General features: G+C 33.3%; 2 protein-coding genes across 2 annotated transcripts in view; one reads left to right on the top strand and one right to left on the bottom strand.

Annotated features, from left to right (window-relative positions):
* Positions 1-6,497, bottom strand: part of LOC128227093 (transcriptional regulator ATRX-like) — a 32,813-nt gene extending 26,316 nt beyond the window's left edge. Inside the window, exons 1-4 of the mRNA XM_052937299.1 lie at positions 6,407-6,497; positions 3,897-4,017; positions 2,671-2,766; positions 2,183-2,295 (exon numbers count right to left, since the gene is read on the bottom strand). Coding sequence (XP_052793259.1) covers positions 2,183-2,295; positions 2,671-2,766; positions 3,897-4,014 — 327 coding nt within the window. The 5' untranslated portion in view covers positions 4,015-4,017; positions 6,407-6,497. The remainder of the gene's footprint in view (positions 1-2,182; positions 2,296-2,670; positions 2,767-3,896; positions 4,018-6,406) is intronic.
* Positions 6,498-12,462: 5,965 nt separating this feature from the next.
* LOC128227177 (copper transport protein ATOX1-like) lies at positions 12,463-17,477 on the top strand. Its single transcript, XM_052937451.1, has 4 exons — positions 12,463-12,590; positions 16,091-16,166; positions 16,372-16,499; positions 17,338-17,477. The coding sequence occupies exons 1-3, from the start codon at positions 12,579-12,581 to the stop codon at positions 16,494-16,496; spliced, it is 213 nt and encodes a 70-aa protein (XP_052793411.1). The 5' UTR covers positions 12,463-12,578; the 3' UTR covers positions 16,497-16,499; positions 17,338-17,477.
* The last annotated feature ends 3,785 nt before the right edge of the window (positions 17,478-21,262 follow it).

The following is a 21,262-nucleotide window of genomic DNA, read 5'->3' as shown; positions in this document are numbered from 1 at the left end:
AAAAGTGTCATTTCTGACCTACCCCCTGGCTGGAGCACTGATGACTATTTATTCAATGATTTCACAGAGCCTTTGGTATTTTATTTCTGAAGGGCAAATTAGAGATTTGTATTCTGAGAGCACATTTAAGTTATATATATTTTAATTGTTTTTTTCAAATAACATGAACATGACTGAAACTATTTATCTAATAGATTCTAATATGACTATTGCCATGAACCCACGATCTAGCATATAGAACCTTGGCCTCTTGTGAAGCAGCTTTGGAGCCATCAGATATAAGGGAATTCAATGGGGCATTATCAAAAACTGAATTTTGTTTAATTGGAACATTCATCTGCAATCAGTGCAATGAGACACTGACATGCCTTATATGTTGTGCCAATGCTAACAGACTTTGCAATATAAGCTTGGTACATGGTAACATAGTCTGTGTAGGACTGTCCTTATTTCTGAATAATGATCAGCATCCATAAACAGAATGCACTACCTGTCAAAGATAGCTTTGTTCAGCTGAATTAACAAGCAGTCAGCTGGTGATTAACTTAATTATTTTTCCCTTTTTTGCATTTTCTTAGCTTATAACTTAGCTTATAATATTATCATGGCCCTTAAAAGTTTTTTTGATGGCTTTCAATCGACGTTAGAGCGCACAGTGACAAAGCTCCCTACAGTCAGGTACTCATATACAGATGTCAGTTCAAACATCAGCCAAGACAATTGCTTTAACCTTGCTTGCTGAATTTCCTTTCTCTATAAATTACAAACTCTTTATCTTTTTTTCTTTTTCAGTTCTTTTATTTTTCGCTGCCGGTGGTGAAATCCATTTTACCGTTGACATAAACTTTGTTTACATCCAAAATCAACGAGGAATATTTTTTGTAAACACCGTTGGACGGGTTTTATCGATTTAGTTACCATATTACAAACATTAAAATATACATGTATACCAGTCTATGACGTCACTTACAACTTTAAAGAGCGTCTAAATGATAACGATTTGACGAGTCGCAAAATATTTACATACGAGCTTTCGGATACTTTTAACCTTCGGATACGATTTGTGTACAATTGGATTTTGAAATGAAGGAGTCCGACGGACTGCCTAGACGGAAAATCTGGTAGTTCGAGCCAAATTTTAGGAGTCTCGGACTACCGGACTCCCGTTAGTGTCGAACGCTGATAACCTAACTTTGTTACTTTTAGAGTTATCCCAGGACCAAGATTTTTTTCAGCCAACAGCTATATTTTCAATAAGTTTAGGGCCATAACTCTGTCTGACAGAAAAAATAAACTAATATGCATAATCTTCATATTATCCTCTTTCCACATACTGAGTTTCATTAATGTACCTTTGATACTTTTTGAGTTATCACACGACCAAATTGGCTATATTTTTAATAAAACAAGGGTCATAACTCTGCATTACTTTGTCTGACGGAAAAAACAAACTACCATGCATAATCTCCATATTGCCCTCTTTCCACATACTATATGTCATTAATCTAGCTTTGATACTTTTTAAGTTATCGCAGGACTGAGATTTTTGTGGACTGACGGAAGGTAAACATTTAGTGGCCAGTGAAACAGGTAGGGGACTAAAAACAACCGGCTCATTCAAACATTCGTAAAGAAAAAAAGACTGATGAATGAATGTGTATGAAACACATCAAGTATGCTACAAAGTTTCATTGTTTGCATGATTTGAGAATTTCATCATTATTTTAAAGGGTTGCGAGTCTAAAATCTAGTATAAGCAGTATAACGATAAAATGCAGATCAATTCCATCTACCAGAAATTTGAAACCAGAAGTTGAATAGCATGACCAACAGCCACAAACAAATCTGCTTGAACTTAGCAAGTATTTTGGGCTTCTTTCTAACTGCCAATACAATTATGGTGTCCCATTCTGACATTACACTGTCAGAAAAAGAACCTGACAAATTTGTTCAAACTGAATTTAAAGATGATTTTTCTTTTTTTTGTTATTGCATAAATAATGATTTTCTATAAATAATAAACTTATTTGCAACCCCTTACATGGGAATGAAAAAGCTATAAGACTATTTACACAGACCCAGTCGATACACAAAAATAGTTAATAATTTTCTTGGAACTTACTGCTCATTAAATCACTAGCAATTAACCATGATCAATTTCATACTGGACAAAATAACTTGCCTTGCAAGTGACAACTTTCAGCCACGGGTGTTTACGGATTGCACCAGGGTTCATGTAGTTGAGCTGTTTGCCGCAAGAGCAACACAGAATCCTCTCTGTCAGTTTTTTTATGTCTGAAATGTACAAACATGTAATGATGTGAACTGTTGATATATTTTGCAAAATATCAGTTTTAAAAAACTATTAATCTCAGCATCTTAATCAATGCTGTTGTTTGTCTGACCTTTTCGGGCTTAAATCTCACCTAATTCCCAATGCTAAAACATAGACCTTTTTCCAAATATGAAGATAAAATTACCTTTTTCTGTTTTTAAACTTACTTATGTTTTCAATTTCAATATAAAAATTGGGCCCCACATACATGGAATCAATAAATTATTTTGTTATAAAAAAATTGTTATGGTAGGTCATTATGGAAGATGATCATACTTTGTTGTAAGCACCATATAAATTACCACCATCAACTACATGATGACTAACAGCCCTACCATCCGGCATGCTGAATGCTGATGTATTTGTATATGAGACTCTTGACTTCTTAGGTAACCTTTCCTGTTCTGAGCCACTGCCATCATCGTCGGAGTCTGGAAAAGAGGTGCAGGAAAAAGTAGAACAAAAATAGTCTCATCAAACAACTCTTTTTCTTCCGTCTGTATTATTCATAAATAAACCAAAACATTTCGATACATAAACATATAAACCTTTCCAGTAGACGGAAGCATTTAATTTCAAAACATTCACATAAATATACCATCTTTAACAAGTTTTGTTACAGTAGAACTTCTGGCCAGCGTATTTGTTAATATTTACAAATAGAAAAGTTAACAACAGGTTCAATAATTATATTGCAGCTTGAAAGCTTTTCCTTACCCTTCAGCCTACCGGTACTACCTTTTAAAACAAGCCTAAAAAATGATAGCTCTGTTATCAAGCATGTTCAATCAAACAAGACAACAAACATGCAAATGAATTTAATTAATGATGACAACCTTTGTTTTAATGCTAGCAACTTATAATGCATAATTTTAAATTTCAGTACATTATATTTGCAACAAAACTCCTTTTGATCTCTCTACAGGTGTACTTGACATGGTTCCTGAGTTCAGACCTTGAGCACTTTGTTTCGAATTCAAATGCCTGGCCTCAGAGTTATTTTTCTCAATATTCTTTTTTATAAAAAATTTATATATTCATAAAATAAATTTCATACTGAACCTCTTGCCTAGATGTGTTTAAAAAAAAAATCTGAACAGATTTATATTCTATTACATCAAAAGCGGGTCTTTCCATATACTGAGTTTCATCAATGTAGCTTTGATACTTCTAACAGTGATTTTTTTTGGAATTATTTTTACCTGTGCCTTGCAAATTAGGAAAAAAAGTTGACTTTGGTAAAAGTACAAAATCAGGTTAAAATAGCAAACTTAATGGAAAATGTACATGTTTTAACTTTTTTATGCATACATGATGCTGTAAAAGAGTAAGTCTTGTCAATATTTTGTTTATATTTCAAGAAATTCATTGCTTTTTTATTCATTAACGTAATCTGCATTTATGGAATTGGGAAAAAATTATAAAATTTTGGGGAAAATGGACAGACGGGGAAACAGTCTTAAGAAGGCAGTATTGCACTAAAAAATCACTGTCTAATGATGATTTCTTTCTGATTTCTGAAATCACTTTGACTAAGATGCAAGGAATATGTTGACATTACCATTCTCTGCTTGTTCCACATCAGAGATATTCTCCTCATCGCTGACACTGGCGGATGATGGCTGGGACCGGCTCTTGCTGGCCCCATCACTGCGCCGCTTTGAACTTCTACTTGACATTTTCTAAAGAAATAAAAATAATATTAACTGGCCATTTTTGACTGAACAACACTCATGCCAACTGTACTATGTCTAGATTTCTAAGCACACATGGTTGTTTTTGACAACTTAAAATCCACAAGCACATACAGTGCCATACATTTACTTCTTTTCTCAGTATAAACCTGCAGGATCAGCTATCCCAAAAACTTGGTAACCCATAAGAAAACAGAGTGTCCTGCAAAATTTCACAAAAAAACAATGTCTGTGTTAAACATATAATATTGTTTAACAATAAACTAAGAATAAATCTTAAGTCTTTTTGAAGCTTTTTGAAGCTTTTGGGGAAATGGCTCTGAAGCTCAGAATCACCACCTTGCAGAAAATTAGTGACAGAATTCACATCGCAAAAACGTGTGACTGAAATCTCGGTCATACTAAAATCAAGAAACAGAACCGATCTATTTCTTTGTTTTGTTTTAATTTGAAACAATAACTTCATACAATTAAGGTGTTTATAATGCAGAATGGCTTCTCTGTATGTACGTTATTTACCAAATACTGCAGAGGATGCCGACTCGGCAACCAAATTTTAATACATTCAATGATGTCACACCAGGCACTCAGCTATAAATGAATAGATTGTTTATATCATAATAGCATAGTTAAGTGTTTATTATTATTTTTTCATTTGCAAGGTTCTCAATAAGATTCAGTAGAACCATTTCAAATAGTTAAGCAATCAACCAGCTACTACTTAAGTGGATTTATTTTTATTAAATTTGAACTGGCCAAATTGCCACTTGAACCAACTATTTTGGTCAGCAGCTGGTTCTTTTTACGAACATTGCATTAGGGAAAAAATTATATAATTATAATATTAACGCTGTGGCTAAGTGTTTTATTCATTTGGTGACCTGACAGGTTCCCTAGCCAGTTAACTGTTATCATCCTGTTAGGAAATAGGGAGGGTCTGGTCACCATAAATGTAGCACCCCGCCAGTCAAAGTAGCCTTGTGTTCAGATGCAATGTAACGTTTCTTCCCTAGCTAGCTCGGACACGCTACCTTAAATTAAACTTCAAACCTATTCTCGGACTGTTTTAGAACCCGCCCTAAACAGTACAAGAAGAACTTCAAAGCTTCCCAATATATTAACGATGTTCTCACATTGGCGTTGAAACACAAACTAACTATTACTTTGCCTTTCGCTGCTTATATATAATACCCCAACATCACGTGATCGAAATGGAATGATCCATTTTAACAAACCCTATGGGCGAAACCATTATATATAACTTACAGTACAGAGTAGGGGTGTCAATTTCATTAATCTTACAAAAAGAAGTAAACTATTAAGAATAAACCGCTTTTGTTTCAATTTATGATTTACTAACTAAGTTTAGACATTATATACTAAAACCATAACATTAGTATCAAATACATGAAATCATCCTAAAGAAGTAATAGCAATAAAGCGAAAATCAAAACTTTATAAATTTCACTAAAACAGAAATGTTTATTTTCCGGGCTCCGACTACATGATTCCAAGAACGTTACAATAGTGCTTAAAAAAACAATTCTGCTTTAGCGTGAGCAACCGAAACTGAACTCAGGGTTGGAAGAGTTTGAATGGAACACATAGCCTAATGCTGAATTTACCATGACTATGAATCAAAATATAGATGTTTCATACAAGAGAAGAATTTTCCAGACTGACCAGAGATAAAAGTTGGCAAAATAACATCTTTATGGATACCAAAAAGTGTTTGGACTGGTATAAGGAATACGTCCTGCGTGTTGCCTAACATCGTTTAGACAACAACCAGGGATTTGGATGGTTGTATGTATGTGAACTTTCATTGAGATGCCCAACAGATCAATCACAATGCATCTGCATGCATCTTGGGATAGTCCATTTTTGAGAATGGGGATGGACACTGGACAGGACTTTGTTCAATACATTCAGAATATTTTATTTTGATACAAGAAAACAAAATAATGCTTGTTACAACAGCGTTGCTTGCATGGTTCTTAAAAATGTGTCCTTCCTAAAATTACATTAGAAAAATGTGTCATGTGTCACATACATCAGACATAATACCAACCTGTCCCCCCTAAAATTTAAAATGGAATCGTCCATTTAACATCTTTTGTATGTAATATTTTTATATATATTATTCCTTTTACACCAAAACCCGACAGTTTTGACATTATATTGATACATCGAAAACACGTGATTTTTCGACACCGTTTGTTTACAAACTACATAATGGAATAACCCGCGAAAGTCATACCCGGTAAAACAATTTAGTGAATATTATTGAAATACGCATTGATTTTTAAAATCAAATAAATGTAATTGTGAAACGTACAAAGATCCACAAATAATCTTTGAATCCACAACAACATACCTTTTTTAAAGCCCACAGTTCTTCAAAATCTAAAAGATTTCCCCCACATTTTTAACAAAATGGCGCACTGTTTCTGATGTGACGTCATAATCACGTGACACATGGCAACAAATTTGCATAATTTATTACGCTCCATTCACCGGTTACCTCCCCTTTCAGAAACAGACTTACTGTGACATGTGACCGTGTATTACATACTAATGCTTTAAAGCGTACAGTACTCCTAATCCATATATAATATGACAGTTTCAAGTGTTTCTGCTCTTTTTGATTTTATGAAATGACCTACCAGTAAATTAAGGTATGTTCATCGACACGTCTTGAAAGGCACATCAGCTCATCACCAAAAGAATTGCACAAAATACCTGCATGTACTTGCAGAATTGGTAAACAGATGGGGCATGGACTTCCACCCGAAATAGTGCAGTTTTATTTAATTTACCCAACGTAGAAAACCCTTCACAACAATATACTCATTGAATCAGAACAACTTTGTATTCTCTGAAGAAAAAAAACAACAACTAAATATCTTGGTACGTATAGCCTGTGACTTACAAATATCGCATGGAATCAGCATATTTTTAATAAAGTAAAAACACAACAACACCCAACAGGATTCTCGGCTTCCTTTGCAGAAACTTAAATAAATGCATCGATGTATGACGAAGAAAAAATGCCTACACATCTCTTATACGCTAATCTGAACCTGAACTAGCTGATATTCATCCGTCTAAAATCCACACAGCCAGAACCAAATCAACTGAGTACAAATGGTGCGGAGGGCTGCGCAATTTGTGACCTACCGTTAAGAAAAAGCTGGGCCTCTACCATCGAAAGCATGAACTGGATACTATAAGATAATCGATAATGACGTTGACATTCAAGTAGATAAATTTCTTATACAATCACGTCTTATGCCCAGATATCTACGTAATACGTACATGTACCAGATTTCTACAACATTTAGCCTTCACCCAGCCTTAACGGACTCGTACAATGCCGGCTTCATCCCAAGGATATTCGGAAATAATGAAATATGAAATAACCTACCTGCCACGGTTATTGGAGCACCTTCTTTGACATACTGAGATCCCCTATTAGGGCCTTCTTCTCTAAGAGATTAAGTTGAGTTATGGAATAAGCCGTACCATATGAAAAGTGTCCGGCTTTGCCAGTGATGACTAGTTACCTTGTATCGCATCGGGAGCTGGACAGGTCAAGCGCACTGATGATCGGAAAGCCACTTAGTCATTTTTTCTCTCTGTATTTTGTCTTCAAAGTATTTCTTCGGTCTATACCCACCAAAGTGACGCGCACGCACACGCACGCGCACGCGCACACACAAGCGCACACGCACACATGCACGCACGCACACACGCACACACGCACACACACACACACACACTACAAATTCTATATGTATTCGAATGCGGGCCGATATCGTGCTGATATCATACAATGGATACTTCTGACTGTTGAACCATTGGCGACAGGTGTGTATATACTGATATAAGATAAGCTTAATTACATAGATGTTTAATTAATTTGCAAGACCGAATAAGATTAAATTTATAGAATTATTCACCTCTCAAAATGCTTATGTAAATAGAAAAATATCAATGTATGTATTCAAAGTTTGAAAGTTGAAAAAGACCTCTGACTAAAATTATTACGGATAATATTTATTTATTCATCTCGCTATATGTTTGTGTTGTGCTATGGTACTGTGAGTGTTAAACCAATTTGTAATTGTGTGATTTAAAGATTGAATGGCCATTGGCTATGTTATATCCATAAAAGCATTTTACTGATTGTATACGCGTGGGCAAATTGCCTATTGTATTCTGAAATATTCTGAAATAAACTCTAAATAAACTCTTTATGATATTTTTTAATACACATTGTTCGCCAATAGTTCAACAGAAGTATACCTTGTATATTTCATTATAGCATGTCCCATTATGTTACTATTAAACAATATTTCAAAATTCCACAAACTTATATGTTGTCTGTGTCACACATATTACATTTAAAATGTGTTCACACTATTTGTGACATTATATTGTTGTAACATTGTTTACTAATGTTTGAATATAAGTTTTTATTTAAAAACGTGTGTATAAAATTATGTGTTTTACAAACCTTTCTCAATTGAAGTATGACTTTTAATTTGTTTTAACATCTATACATTAAAGTTGCATCAAGGTTTTCCACCGAATCAAAATTACCGCATATCTATATTTAAAAAAAATACGATCGTGTAAGAAAGCGGTGATATGTGGGTTATCTATAGCTGTTAAATGCGGCAAGCGGACTTGAGTAAATATCGGACCGACATAAAAATGTGTTGCAAAATGGAGGCGGTCCAATGTCGGCCCGCTTAATAATTCAATATCGGGCCGATATAGCTTTTGATATCCACTTGATTTCGGCACGATGTGTGAGTGGTAGCTGGGCGGCTCCACCAACAGGTGAGGGTTAATTTCTCTCTTTGTGGGCAAAATTCAACTTTCAAAGTCACAAAGGATTACGAGTCAGAATCAAGCCTTAATACAGCCGTATAGTCTCGGGCAGACGATCGTGCCACTTCCGGCTTAAGTTCGCTCCCCACTACAGTCAGCCTCAATATTTATATATATAAAAAAAGTGGTATCATTTCTACTTCATAGTTTTAAATACGCCATATATAACAAACACAAAGATCTTAAGGTACACATGTTGATACTCAATGATAAAGGGGCTAAAAGGGCCAATTTGCACCATATTAGAAAAATCGTATTCAATTATATTATAAGTATATATCAGTAAATTATTTCACTTGCGAATTTGAATTTGTGGAGGGAGTAAATATCACCAATCCTAGATCAATTTAAAAACAGTTATATATATATTCCTTCTTTTTAATACTGGCGACATTCAACAAACTGGATAATCTGCCATAGACATACTCTTATATTTATACAATACAACTCCTTATTTGATAAAAAAATGAGATTTTGACTTTCCCAAAATTCCCTAAAATAATGAATTCCTATAACATCACGAACCCGTTTCAATCGTCTGTCCCGTTTTGCGGGGCGATACTATTTCCCGGTCCCGGTCTGATCCGGTCTCTGTTTTCCAAATTTTATAGTAGCTATCGGGCGTGATCGAGAAGGTGTTAATGACCGCAGGGGGGTAAATGGATTACAAAAGATTACAGTTGATTAAAACATTAGATATTTGATGATAATTATGTCACCATTTATTTCATATTTTATATCAATAAAACATATAATAAATTAAGGCAAAGATAAAAACATGAAATATGCACATGTACTAAAATTAATGTCATGAATAACAAACACATTGTGTGTGGGGTTTTTCATATTAAATTAAGTTAAAAGTATACTATTGATAATAGTAATACAAAAAGAAACAATGCTTGACTACATGTAAATCAAATTTGTAAGTCAACAGTACTTTAGGAATTCTATTATTTTTCTTTTGTTTAACTATTGATTTTGTTGCAGCAGATGCACTTCCACGACCAGTTGCCTTATGTATTTCTGCCAACTGATCGTCTAATTTTAATTTTTATGCCGACGCATTTCATGTGGAATCTTTTCCTGCATGTTCTATTTTCGCAAATAACTAAACTATCGACGAATTCTGGCATTTCACATGAACAGAATGTTTTTAATTTGAAAGTCATAGGGATCGCGACTTTTTTTTACGAAACGGATTTTTTTTTATTTTCTAGACATCTGTTCCCTCATTTCACTTACGACATTTGTATTTACATAGCCATTCTTAAAACAAAAATCCACAGCATTAGCAGTTGCAAAGACACCACAGGCATACGTACATTTGGTTGTTATAGAAGTCATGGAACTTTTATAAGCTGAGATTTGTTACTTTTTATAAATTAGGAGCATCGTAGTTCCACCGATCATGACGACTTTATTTGTAAGTTATATTTCCTTTGTAAAATAGCCTTCCGAATATTTCAGAAGTTCATTTATTATCATTTTATTTTTTCAAGGAACTCTTCGTAACAGGTTTATGACAATACACAATAATGTCATATCATGAAAGGTGTAAATGCGTTATACAGAACAGAACAGAACAGAACAGAACAGAACAGAACAGAACAGATATTTTATTAAGACTTGTACAAAGTACATCATCTTCTTAACCACATATGAATAATAAATAAACAAACACATGGTATGACATAGGTTATACATAATATGGAATAGAATCATAAATACATTCAAAAAAATAAATAAATATATATGCAAATCAGGTGAGGATGAACAAAACTATTATAATTATAAGTCAATATTTAAAGTTGATCTTCTAATACTCAGAGCTTGTTTGACAAATAAGGACAGTTTTATAAGTTGTTTATTTCTTGTGTTTAACAGTTCGATGAACTTAAAAACAGACGGACGTAAATAATAATACCGTTTTATGTATTTCTTTCTTATAGTTTCAAAACTTGTACACGTACAAATAAAATGAAATTCGTCTTCTATATCTCTTGAGTTACAGCATAAACAATGTCTTTCTTCACGTTGTATTCGATTACGATTATATCTACCCGTTTGAATCCTTAACGGGTGTGCAGAAAGTCTAAGTCTGCAGAAAAATAGTCGTAAGCTTTTAGGTAATAAATCCAAATAATCTTCATACACAAAAGTAGTCTTAAATTCCTTATACAAAAATAAAACTGGGCTATCAAGGGATCTATACCATTCTTGCTTAAAACAATCAATTATTCTTGTTTTAAATTCAGTTAGAAAGTACTTTTCATTTATCATATTAGGATTATTGAATACGTATGCAAAACCATACTGGCTCAAAAGCTTTTTAACATTTGATACCCAGTTATTTTTTCTATTATTACAGTCAGATAATGCATACTCATATACACTACTTATTATAATGTTATCGCTACTTGTTACCTTTAACCAATATTGTATAATTCTAACATATCTATGTACATATAGAGAGTATCTACCAAGCTCCCCGTGTCAACGCGTGTCAGAGATTAGCGAATGTCCCAGTTTTTTTATTACACACGCATGGCTACTGTTCGGTTCATACCCTAAAAATATTGTTGTTTATTATAAAGGCAATTTTATAGAATAAATGATTGTTATGCAAAGGCTTTAATAATCTTGATTAGAAATAATACGATGATAACATATAACCAAATTCAAAAATAAATAAAATAATCGGCATCAGATTTCTTAAACAGCTAGAGTTTTATTGCAAACTTCAAGTTGACAAATAAAATATATTCGGCTTAAGTTGTGTAATAATGACGAAGGTATTCAAATGTATTCAATGTTAGCGAATAGCACAAAATTATAAACGAACAATGGAAACATAATGTGTTGATTACTTATGAATGGCGCAACTTCAAATAAACACTCTTCATCTAGTAGCTTTAATGTCTAAGCACACGCATACTTACTATAATAGGATGTCATAACATTGCAACTATTAGCTCCAGAAAATGTGTTTGTGTACTTTTTCTCCATTCATTGATTTACTTATTTACATGCTATGAACATTGTATAATGTTTTATGCAATAAACATATCGTATCGTATCGATATGAGTCGGATATGCAAACATGGAATTTTTCAATTGTAATCATTAATGCTTAACAAATATAATGTCTGGAGGGGGGGGGGGGGGGGTAAACAAAAAAGGAAGAACAATAAACAACTTTGACATAACATAATTTAAAAGGTGCAATTCTAAGTTACTTTATACTCTAGCCGTCCTCAATCTTTTATGCAAAAAACATCAGCATTTGTACTGCCATCGCATCTTTCCCTACACCTTAAACACGAATTGCATAAATAGTGTAGACCTATAACAAATTGCATAAATAAAGACATAATGTTTATATATTTTATACCATTTTGTTACATATAAAAACAAATAAGATTGTCAAAATCGTGTTATAAACATCAGCAACACAATCCGTTGCCTGGGGCCATAAGTTATGAATCAGGAATTATGAGACCGGATGAGACCGGATTTTACGAGGAGAGACCGGGAAATAGTGTCGCCCCGTTTTGCGACTGTCCGTTTTACCCAATGATTGCATCGATTTCGATTTGTACACCACACAACATCGCACATTCCAGACAGGAAGCAAACCTACATTAAAAATGTCAGCTCAGGTAAGTTGTCATAATATTTTAACAATATATTTCTAAATTTTTTCATTTCTGTCAGTTGCTTCATAAGCTTCTACCGTTCGAGAGTCAGAGGCGTAGCCAGGCTTTACCGAATGTTACGCACGAAAGGGGGAGGGTGTTGGATGGGGAATATCCCTGTAGCCGGTTGGGGGTTCGGGGGGAAACAATGGAAAATGAAAAATGGAACGAACATGTTAAACTCTGAGGTGTATTATGGGGGATTCATAGGTTCGAGGCCGCCGACTTTGTAGTTACCAAGTGATTGTATTTCGGCACAGAAAGCTATCTTTCACAGAGAAGCAACGTTTACTTTGGCTGTTCTTTCTTTTATTCTAATATCAATTTTTAGCTTAGCCCTCGACCTTTCATTTTTCAAATTGATGTTACGCACATGCATAAGTGCGTAACACTGGCTACGCCCCTGAGAGTGTTCCAGAGTTGGCCCAGTACGAGTACGGAAGAAGACATTATAATCATTGCTCTGGCACTTTTTATTGAAATTATATGTTTTAACACAGGTGTGTGATTGGTTGTTTTCACCCACCCCCTCTGCTACATCCCCCTTAAACCCACAGGTGGCAGAAACAAATTATTTTTATTAGGGGCGTACCTAGAGACATTTAGCATTTCATACTCGTAACACGTCTTTCTAAAAAATGTCATTCAGTGGTTAAATACAGTTTTAAGATCAAAATGTAGCACATGGGGGAATAACCTCAAAGGGAACATGGACATCTTTGAGGCATCCTAGTTATGTTGAACTACATTCAATATATTTTGAAATAGAAATGGCGCCTTACATTAGCGAATCGCATGTTTTTAAAGGCAGTGAAAGCAAAATATAACTTGGCATCTAAGTGTTTTATTAAAAAATATACTTATTAATCATAATTTCATGTCGCAGGTTTTGCACATGTACATGTCTTACTTGGGGTGACTTTTGGAAGGTTATTACAAATGAAGTTTTTGATGTTATTTTATTTTCAATTTGTCTTTAGTTTAATTCAAACTTAAAGCACTCCTCTGTTTCTACATCCTTTTGTCAAAATGTCAAACAATACTTTATACGTGTGCCCTCAATATTATGAATTAAAGGGTAATTTACTTGATTGACTGTCCATAAAATGAACAAATTTGAACATAAAATTAATAAGAATTTGTGAACCTTGACTATCACAGATGTAGTCATGTTAAACAAAGATGTTTCTTAAGTGTTTGAAAGAATTTGGATTATTTTTTTGGTGGGCTGTAGGAGAGGGGGGGGGGGGGGGGGGGTAGACTAGGAGGTGGGGATAAAACAAAACGCATCATACACCTGTGGTTTGGAAAAATAAGTTTATATATCATCAGATATTAGGAAACAATATGACAATACAATATATATATTTATATATAAAAATTGGAAATATACATCCTTTAATAGTGACTATTAAATGTGGGGTGCCCCAGGGCTCTAGCACTTGACAAGTAATAAAAAACAGAGCTGAATGTGACATTCGAACCCTATCACAATCGTACCAAAAAAGATTCAGCCCTTGCACTTAATGATTGTTTAATAATACATTTAAAAACGTGATTCTATATTGTTTTAAATCCTAGCTGTCTTTCTTTTTTCTTTATTGGGGAAACTTTTTGAGGGGAGAAAAAAATTGTTGTTTTATTTCCAAAAAGAGAGAGAAAAAAGACTCTAGACATGTGTAGTAGGTCTTGTCTTTTACTACCCCAAGATGGACATATTAAATTATATATTTATTTTTCTTATGAACTTTTCATCTTTTTTATACAGCTGGTTTAAAAAAATCATGTGTTGCTTATGGTTTATAGAGCTGGTTTTACGTTGTAAGTCATATACAGTGTTGTCAACAAGAAACGACTGACGGCCAAAATGGACAGTTCAAATGGCAATTGGGCTGGTTCAAAAGTTGAAAAAAAAGTGAATTTTAAGTACTAGAAGTAGTAGCTGATATGTTATTTCACTATTTGAGATGGATCAACTGAAACTTGTTACTTATTGAGAACTCTGCACTTTACTTTAGATACTTTCTGTTTTCCATGTTTACTATGCCTGAGCAACACTACATATTTGCCAATATTATTGTGGCAATTGATTTTGGATATCATTTCAATGATTTAAGCCATTTGCATAACTCTTCAATAAATTGATATGTAGATGATTCCACTTATTATGCATATGGAGGCAATAACAAAGAAATTAAAGATAAAATCCAGACCAATCATCATGCAATGGTGTTCTGTAAAATAGTATGCATAGCTTTACATCCAAACTAAACCTAGCTCATGCTATAAGGCACACAATATAACAAAACTAAGTATATAATTAAATAAATGAAAATAGGTTTAATGAAATTGAAATAAGAAAAAAACTATAATAAGGAAAATTACTACATGTACACTGTAAAAAAGAGCTGGCAAAATGATTCTACAGAAACCTATGGAAAAAAAACACCATCAGTTGAAATATTGAATGGCTGAAATGGATCGATCAAATACCATACAGGAATTTGTGTGTATAAAGATAAAACAACCAATGCCCTGAATACATGAAAGATCTGATAACTTTCTTGAATAATGAAACTTACAATGTACTATCTGCTCCTAAAAAGGATATTGCCCAAATTAGATATTTATATATAAAACACAAAACATGAAACAGTCATTCACTGCAGATTCAACATTATTCTGGAAAAAAATACTTGAAGTTATGTACTCTGCTTTGATGGTACACATTTTTTTAAATCAAAATGCAAAGAATGTTTTCTAGCAGTGACAGTCTGTTTAATTTTAAGAGATCAGACAATAATATTTTCTTACACACTATAAAAACATGCTTATGGCCATAAGTTTGTTTGTTTGTTACATTGTTATTTGTATGACTGTCAAATTCAGATAGATATAATGTCTTTGCATGTTTTGGTGAAGTGCATAGTTTTAATTGCTGTACAGAATAGTGGAAGATATATACCCCATGGACCAACCTTAATGGTGTCCGGTCAACAAGGCCTATTACCACAAAGGCCCATTATGGAAATGTATTCATTAAATGCAAACAATATATCATTTCTGGCATTGGGATGCTGAGTAAAGGCTATAAAAACAGCTCTGACACAGAATTTTGAAATTATTTTAGCTTATTGGTTTTTAAACAATACATGTAATGTATGAGTTGTATGTGTAGAATGTTTGGTTGTCTGGCTAGTGCAGTGGTTACAGCGCTCGCTTCTCACCTAGGCGGCCCTGGTTTGTTACCTTGCCTGGGAGCATGTGAGTTTGGTTTGTGGTCATGTGGGTTTCCCCCGGGTACTCCGGTTTTCTCCCTCAACTCAAGACCATACTCTTGCGTAATATCATGCCAACGAAATTGTCGAATATAATGTTGTAATATTTTGTTTCATAATCGTTGTAAAATAAATAAGCTTAAACTAATGTTTGAGCTGATGTAGCATTTATTTCTACTATTTCAGAAGTATGTATTCGACATGGAAATGACATGTGGGGGCTGCACAAACGCAGCAAGAAAGGTTCTTGAAAAAATTGGCGGTGAGTTGAAAAATAATACATGTAGTATGGTTACCATAAAATTTTGCAAATATTTATTGTGGTTGTTTCCGTCTGAACACCTAGAGAATTAAGATAAACAGCAAATGTTGCAATCAAAAACTCACCAGGTTGATTGATTGTGGAGTTATTGATGAAATATAAATTATCTTGATGAATACTTAAAAACTGTTTTCTTATATTTCAGTCAATAAGGATGATATCGATGCCAACCTTGATGCCAAAACAGTAACGGTTACCTCAACCCTTAGTTCAGATGAGCTACTAGCGGCACTTCAAAAGACAGGGAAAAACATCACCTTGAGGGTGTGAAAAGTGAGTTTTGCCATAAGATACTACTTAAATCCATCTCACTTATCATCAAATTTGGTTTCTTGCTTGTATTTGAATAGAAGTTGTGTTTTTGTCTGGGAAAATATATAGATTATTCATGAAAGGCAAAATTTATTTTATAAAATAACTAACACAGTCTTATTTGTCTGTTTGTTCTTAAGTCAGTTTGTTCTAAAGTTCTTGATTGATGGAAAAATACTTTGCAAATAGTTTGTACAATTATGTCCTGGGGCTTTGATTACAAACAGTCTCAAGTCCATGCCAAGACTTAGACTCAGAAAAAGCATTTTCACCAAGGAAGAAAAAATCATATTAATTTCATTTCTTTTACAAAACAGAGGTATATATTAGTAAAATATTCAAATAGCAATATGTTTCACGATGTTTTACCATCAATGCTCTGAAAAAAAGGAATATAACAATGAAATGAAGTTTTGAAATAATGAGTCTTGAGTCTGAACTCAGACTTGAGACTGTTCGTAATCACTGCCCCTGGTAGTTCTGTTGAAAGATCAACCTACAATGTAGATACATATTACTTATAATATGAGCTGTCTAAACATCTATGTTCAGTCGAAACTTGTTGGCTCGAACTCCCAGGGACCAGCGATTATACTTTGAGGCTCAAAAAATTCGAGCCAGGCGGAAATGCTTACATTCAGTATAAAGAAATCTGTCTTTTAAATCCAGAATGAGCCAACGAGGAATTCGAGCCAAGCAAGTTTGAGCCAACAACGTTCGACTGTATTTGCATTTCATCACAACATTTTCATTGAAATGTTTATTAAACATTTATTTGGTGATAACAATTTACTTTCAGGTGAACAGTGAGACCTTTCTTGTCAGTATTGGTGAAGGAACAATTCATTATTCTACAAACCTGCTTCACTCTTAGATATTCAGCCTTCAGCTTCTTGGCATATACTCGAACATTGGGGTTTTATAGTGGCTATATTTTGTACATACTGGGTATTGGGTGGAAGATAAGATTTCAATTAGATATGATTTATTGTTATCTTACACTGCTTTCTTACTTAAGGTGAATGCTTTGAACCAGGTACGAGATATAGGTCTATAGGACAAGTTTGAATTGTAAGTTTTTACATTTATAAAACATGTTTAACTAAATCAATAATGTAAAAAGCACTGTTAATTACATAAGTGCCCAAACTCTGGGGGCTATTTAGTTGATTTTTAGTCGTAAATGGAAACTAGTTTTTGACTTAATGCCATAGTTTCATTATTTTGGTACATATTTAGGTGAATTGAACTTAAGCATGAAGTTGAGGTAATAAAAATAATGTTTTTGTTGTCATTAGTGACTCATATACAGATTTAAGATAATTAAAGTTATGATTAAAATCCCTCATTGATACGGCCCCCAGTTTTTAGTCCAAGTAAACATTGTTGTTATACTTTCTGCTTTTGTCCTATTATCTGTAAGTTTTAAGAGCTATTTTCTCTTGTTGTGGTTTGTTTATTCAGGCTCTCTTAATCATATGCATTTTGTATTTGGATTTTAATGTGCTTTATTCAGATTTGCCCAAATCATTGTGAGTGTTTTTTTATTGCATGATAAATGAATAGATAAGTTTAATGTACCCTGTAACTTGTGTTATAAAGTGTTTATCTACCTGATTGACAACATTATCCTTTGACAGTATTTTACAAATTTTCTTTCCATGCAATTCATTTTGTGCTGTTTTATCGAAAAGTGTTGCATTTGACATGCACTTGTATTTTTCCTGTGAATAGTTTGCTGTGCAACATAATGAAACATGTCAGCTCCGATTAGAATTAATTCATTTTAGATTTAAATGCATAGTTGCAACATTTTGATAACATTGTTTTTAAGATTTCAGAAAAGATTACATATCAAACAGGATGTCTCAGGTGAAAATATGAACAGAAAGGCTGCATGAACAAAACAAGATAAATGTTATTCACTTAAGTGTACATAATATTGTGTTAAGCACTTCGTAAATGAAACAAGTCAAATATACCCACAATGTATTTTGTCAGTTATTTGGTGCAAAAACAGATAATAAGATTCCTCACTATCTGTTTGTTAAAAAATCACAACATGTGTTTTGTAGTTGTTAGAGCTTTAACACTAGAGTTATGGAAGGGTGTTGCAGCCTGTTATTTTTCGTAGCACCCTTTTGCCCTCATTGTCAGCGACATGGGAGTCATTCTGCCTTCATAGAATTAAATGCTTAAGCTAAAAATTTTTTTAAAAAATTCTCCCTATCCCTTCTCTGCAGCACCATGCCATTTGAACCCTAGATGTACATGTGATTTCTATGTGGAGTATTTATTTAACAATTCATATTTTTTATTATACAATGTACATTTCTTAGATATCGCGTCTTGCAATGTTTGGTTTTCAATTATCATGTTCAAGTATTCTCACATCTTATAACAACTGCTGTGCTAGATTGGTGCATTAAATTTAAGTGTTCAGCAGAAAATAATTCAATGAGAGTATTTACATGGACAGGATATGATACCTTTTTAAATGTCTCATTTTTATTTTACTTTCAACAATTAGTAAAATTATCAGTAAGATTCCAACTTGTATTTTAATCCAGGAAACTGTGAGTCTATTACTGTACTTAAGAACTTAATTGTGGGGCATTAGCTAAGGCTGCAAGTTTTGTCTCTGACTATAAAAGGGTAAACATTGGGCCAATTTTTCAGACCTTTGTTAAAGTTAACAACATTGTTAATGTCATCTTTGTTTAATGTCAAATCTTTATTTCTCTAGAACATTGATGTGCACATTTGTGAGTTACAGTATTTCTAACAAGGTTCAAGACAACTGTTTCAGCTGTACATGTATATGTTTTATATAAATGAATGAGCAAATCATCAAATATTTCACCTTTTGAAGTTAACAATGATGCTGTTAACAACGTTGTAAACTTTGACAAATTTCTGAACAGTCAGCTCAATATGATCTTTAAACAAGCATATTTAGATTTCATTACTTTTGCATGTGCATTGTGCCATACCCAGATATTCAATGAAGTGTACAAAAATGAATCTTAAAATGTTTAAGCCTATTGCATAATAATGTAACAGATTTATGAACATGTTAATCCAGATTTTCTAATAAATTTATTTTAAAATTAAGACTGTGCGTATATGATTATGTGTCTATGTGAATTAGATGCCACTCTTAAATTTGAAGTTTTATTTATTTTTAATTTTTGCTTCAAATAAATGAGTTTTTTGAAGGTTGTGCATACAATTGTCATTGATAATAATCATTATTTTTTCTATATAAAAAATGAAACTAGAAAGTTTGTAAAAGAACTTCAGTGACTACTTTTTGTGTGCTTTGCCAGCCAGTTAGATGTACAATGTATATCAACACTCTTTTGCACTCTCTTAATATGAAATCTTGTGTTGATGTCTTAATGGTCAGTATTGTCTGAGCAGAGCATCAAATAAACTTAATGGAGACCATTTGTTTGTGACCAACGTTGTTGACATATTCCAATGTATTAAGTGTTTGTGCATATATTTCATATATTTCTACCCATGGGATCGCTGGCTATTATTTTTGTCTCTGATAAAAACGACTGTCAAAGTTATGTTTGTCTTTTAATTTATTTTATCAAGAATGTTTTTTAGTATTTTGGGCATTTGCTTGGGCTAATGTAGAAACAGCCATGTCAACACTTAAAATTCAGCTTTTTTGTTGCTTCACTAAACAATTCAGTCCACAGTTGGGCTGCATCCTGTTCGTAAAACATTTCAGTTTGTATTCTGTTCAGAAATCTTTACTGCAAGCTCTTTGTTTTTACATATTACTCTAGTTTTTGATGCTACCTGAATGTGTTTGTTACCCTAAACTGCTAGTGAAACTAGCTAAAACTTTGTCAATTTTAATCATTGGTTTTCATGGTATAAAAGGGTGATGGTAAAAAATAAAGAAGACACATAATTATTGTCTTATTATTCATAACACCAAATAAATATTTCTGCAGCAATAATACCAAAATACTGTAAATTCAGTATTCTGTAAAATCGCTTCTTATGCTTGATTGGAACATCAATCTACATTCTGCTCATTACTTTTGCCTGCGGTCTCAGAATATTTTACTGGATGTCTGCTTATCTCTACTCTCACTGCATTTCTTTGGTATAAAAAATATTATACAAATAATTTGCCTGATATGGAGCTGGAAAGGATTGACTTGAGAAAATTGTTTAAAAGTTAATTATAGTTTGATTTATTGGTCAAGTATCGAGTCTTGATCTTCTGGAACAGTCTCCATGTGGGTTCATGCAGTTAAATTCTTCTGTCCATCAATTCATCCTATATATAGGCAAGAACATTCTCCATGTGGGCTGGGGCAGTTAAATACTTCTGTCCATCAATTCATCCTATATATAGGCAAGTATATTCTCCATGTGGGCTAGGGCAGTTAAATACTTCTGTCCATCAATTCATCCTATATATAGGCAAGTATATTCTCCATGTGGGCTAGGGCAGTTAAATACTTCTGTCCATCAATTCATCCTATATATAGGCAAGAACATTCTCCATGTGGGCTAGGGCAGTTAAATACTTCTGTCCATCAATTCATCCTATATATAGGCAAGTATATTCTCCATGTGGGCTAGGGCAGTTAAATACTTCTGTCCATCAATTCATCCTATATATAGGCAAGTATATTCTCCATGTGGGCTAAGGCAGTTAAATACTTCTGTCCATCAATTCATCCTATATATAG

This window comes from Mya arenaria, chromosome 3 (genome assembly GCF_026914265.1).
Source record: "Mya arenaria isolate MELC-2E11 chromosome 3, ASM2691426v1".
Taxonomy (NCBI): domain Eukaryota; kingdom Metazoa; phylum Mollusca; class Bivalvia; order Myida; family Myidae; genus Mya; species Mya arenaria.
This window is presented reverse-complemented; position numbering and strand designations above follow the sequence as displayed.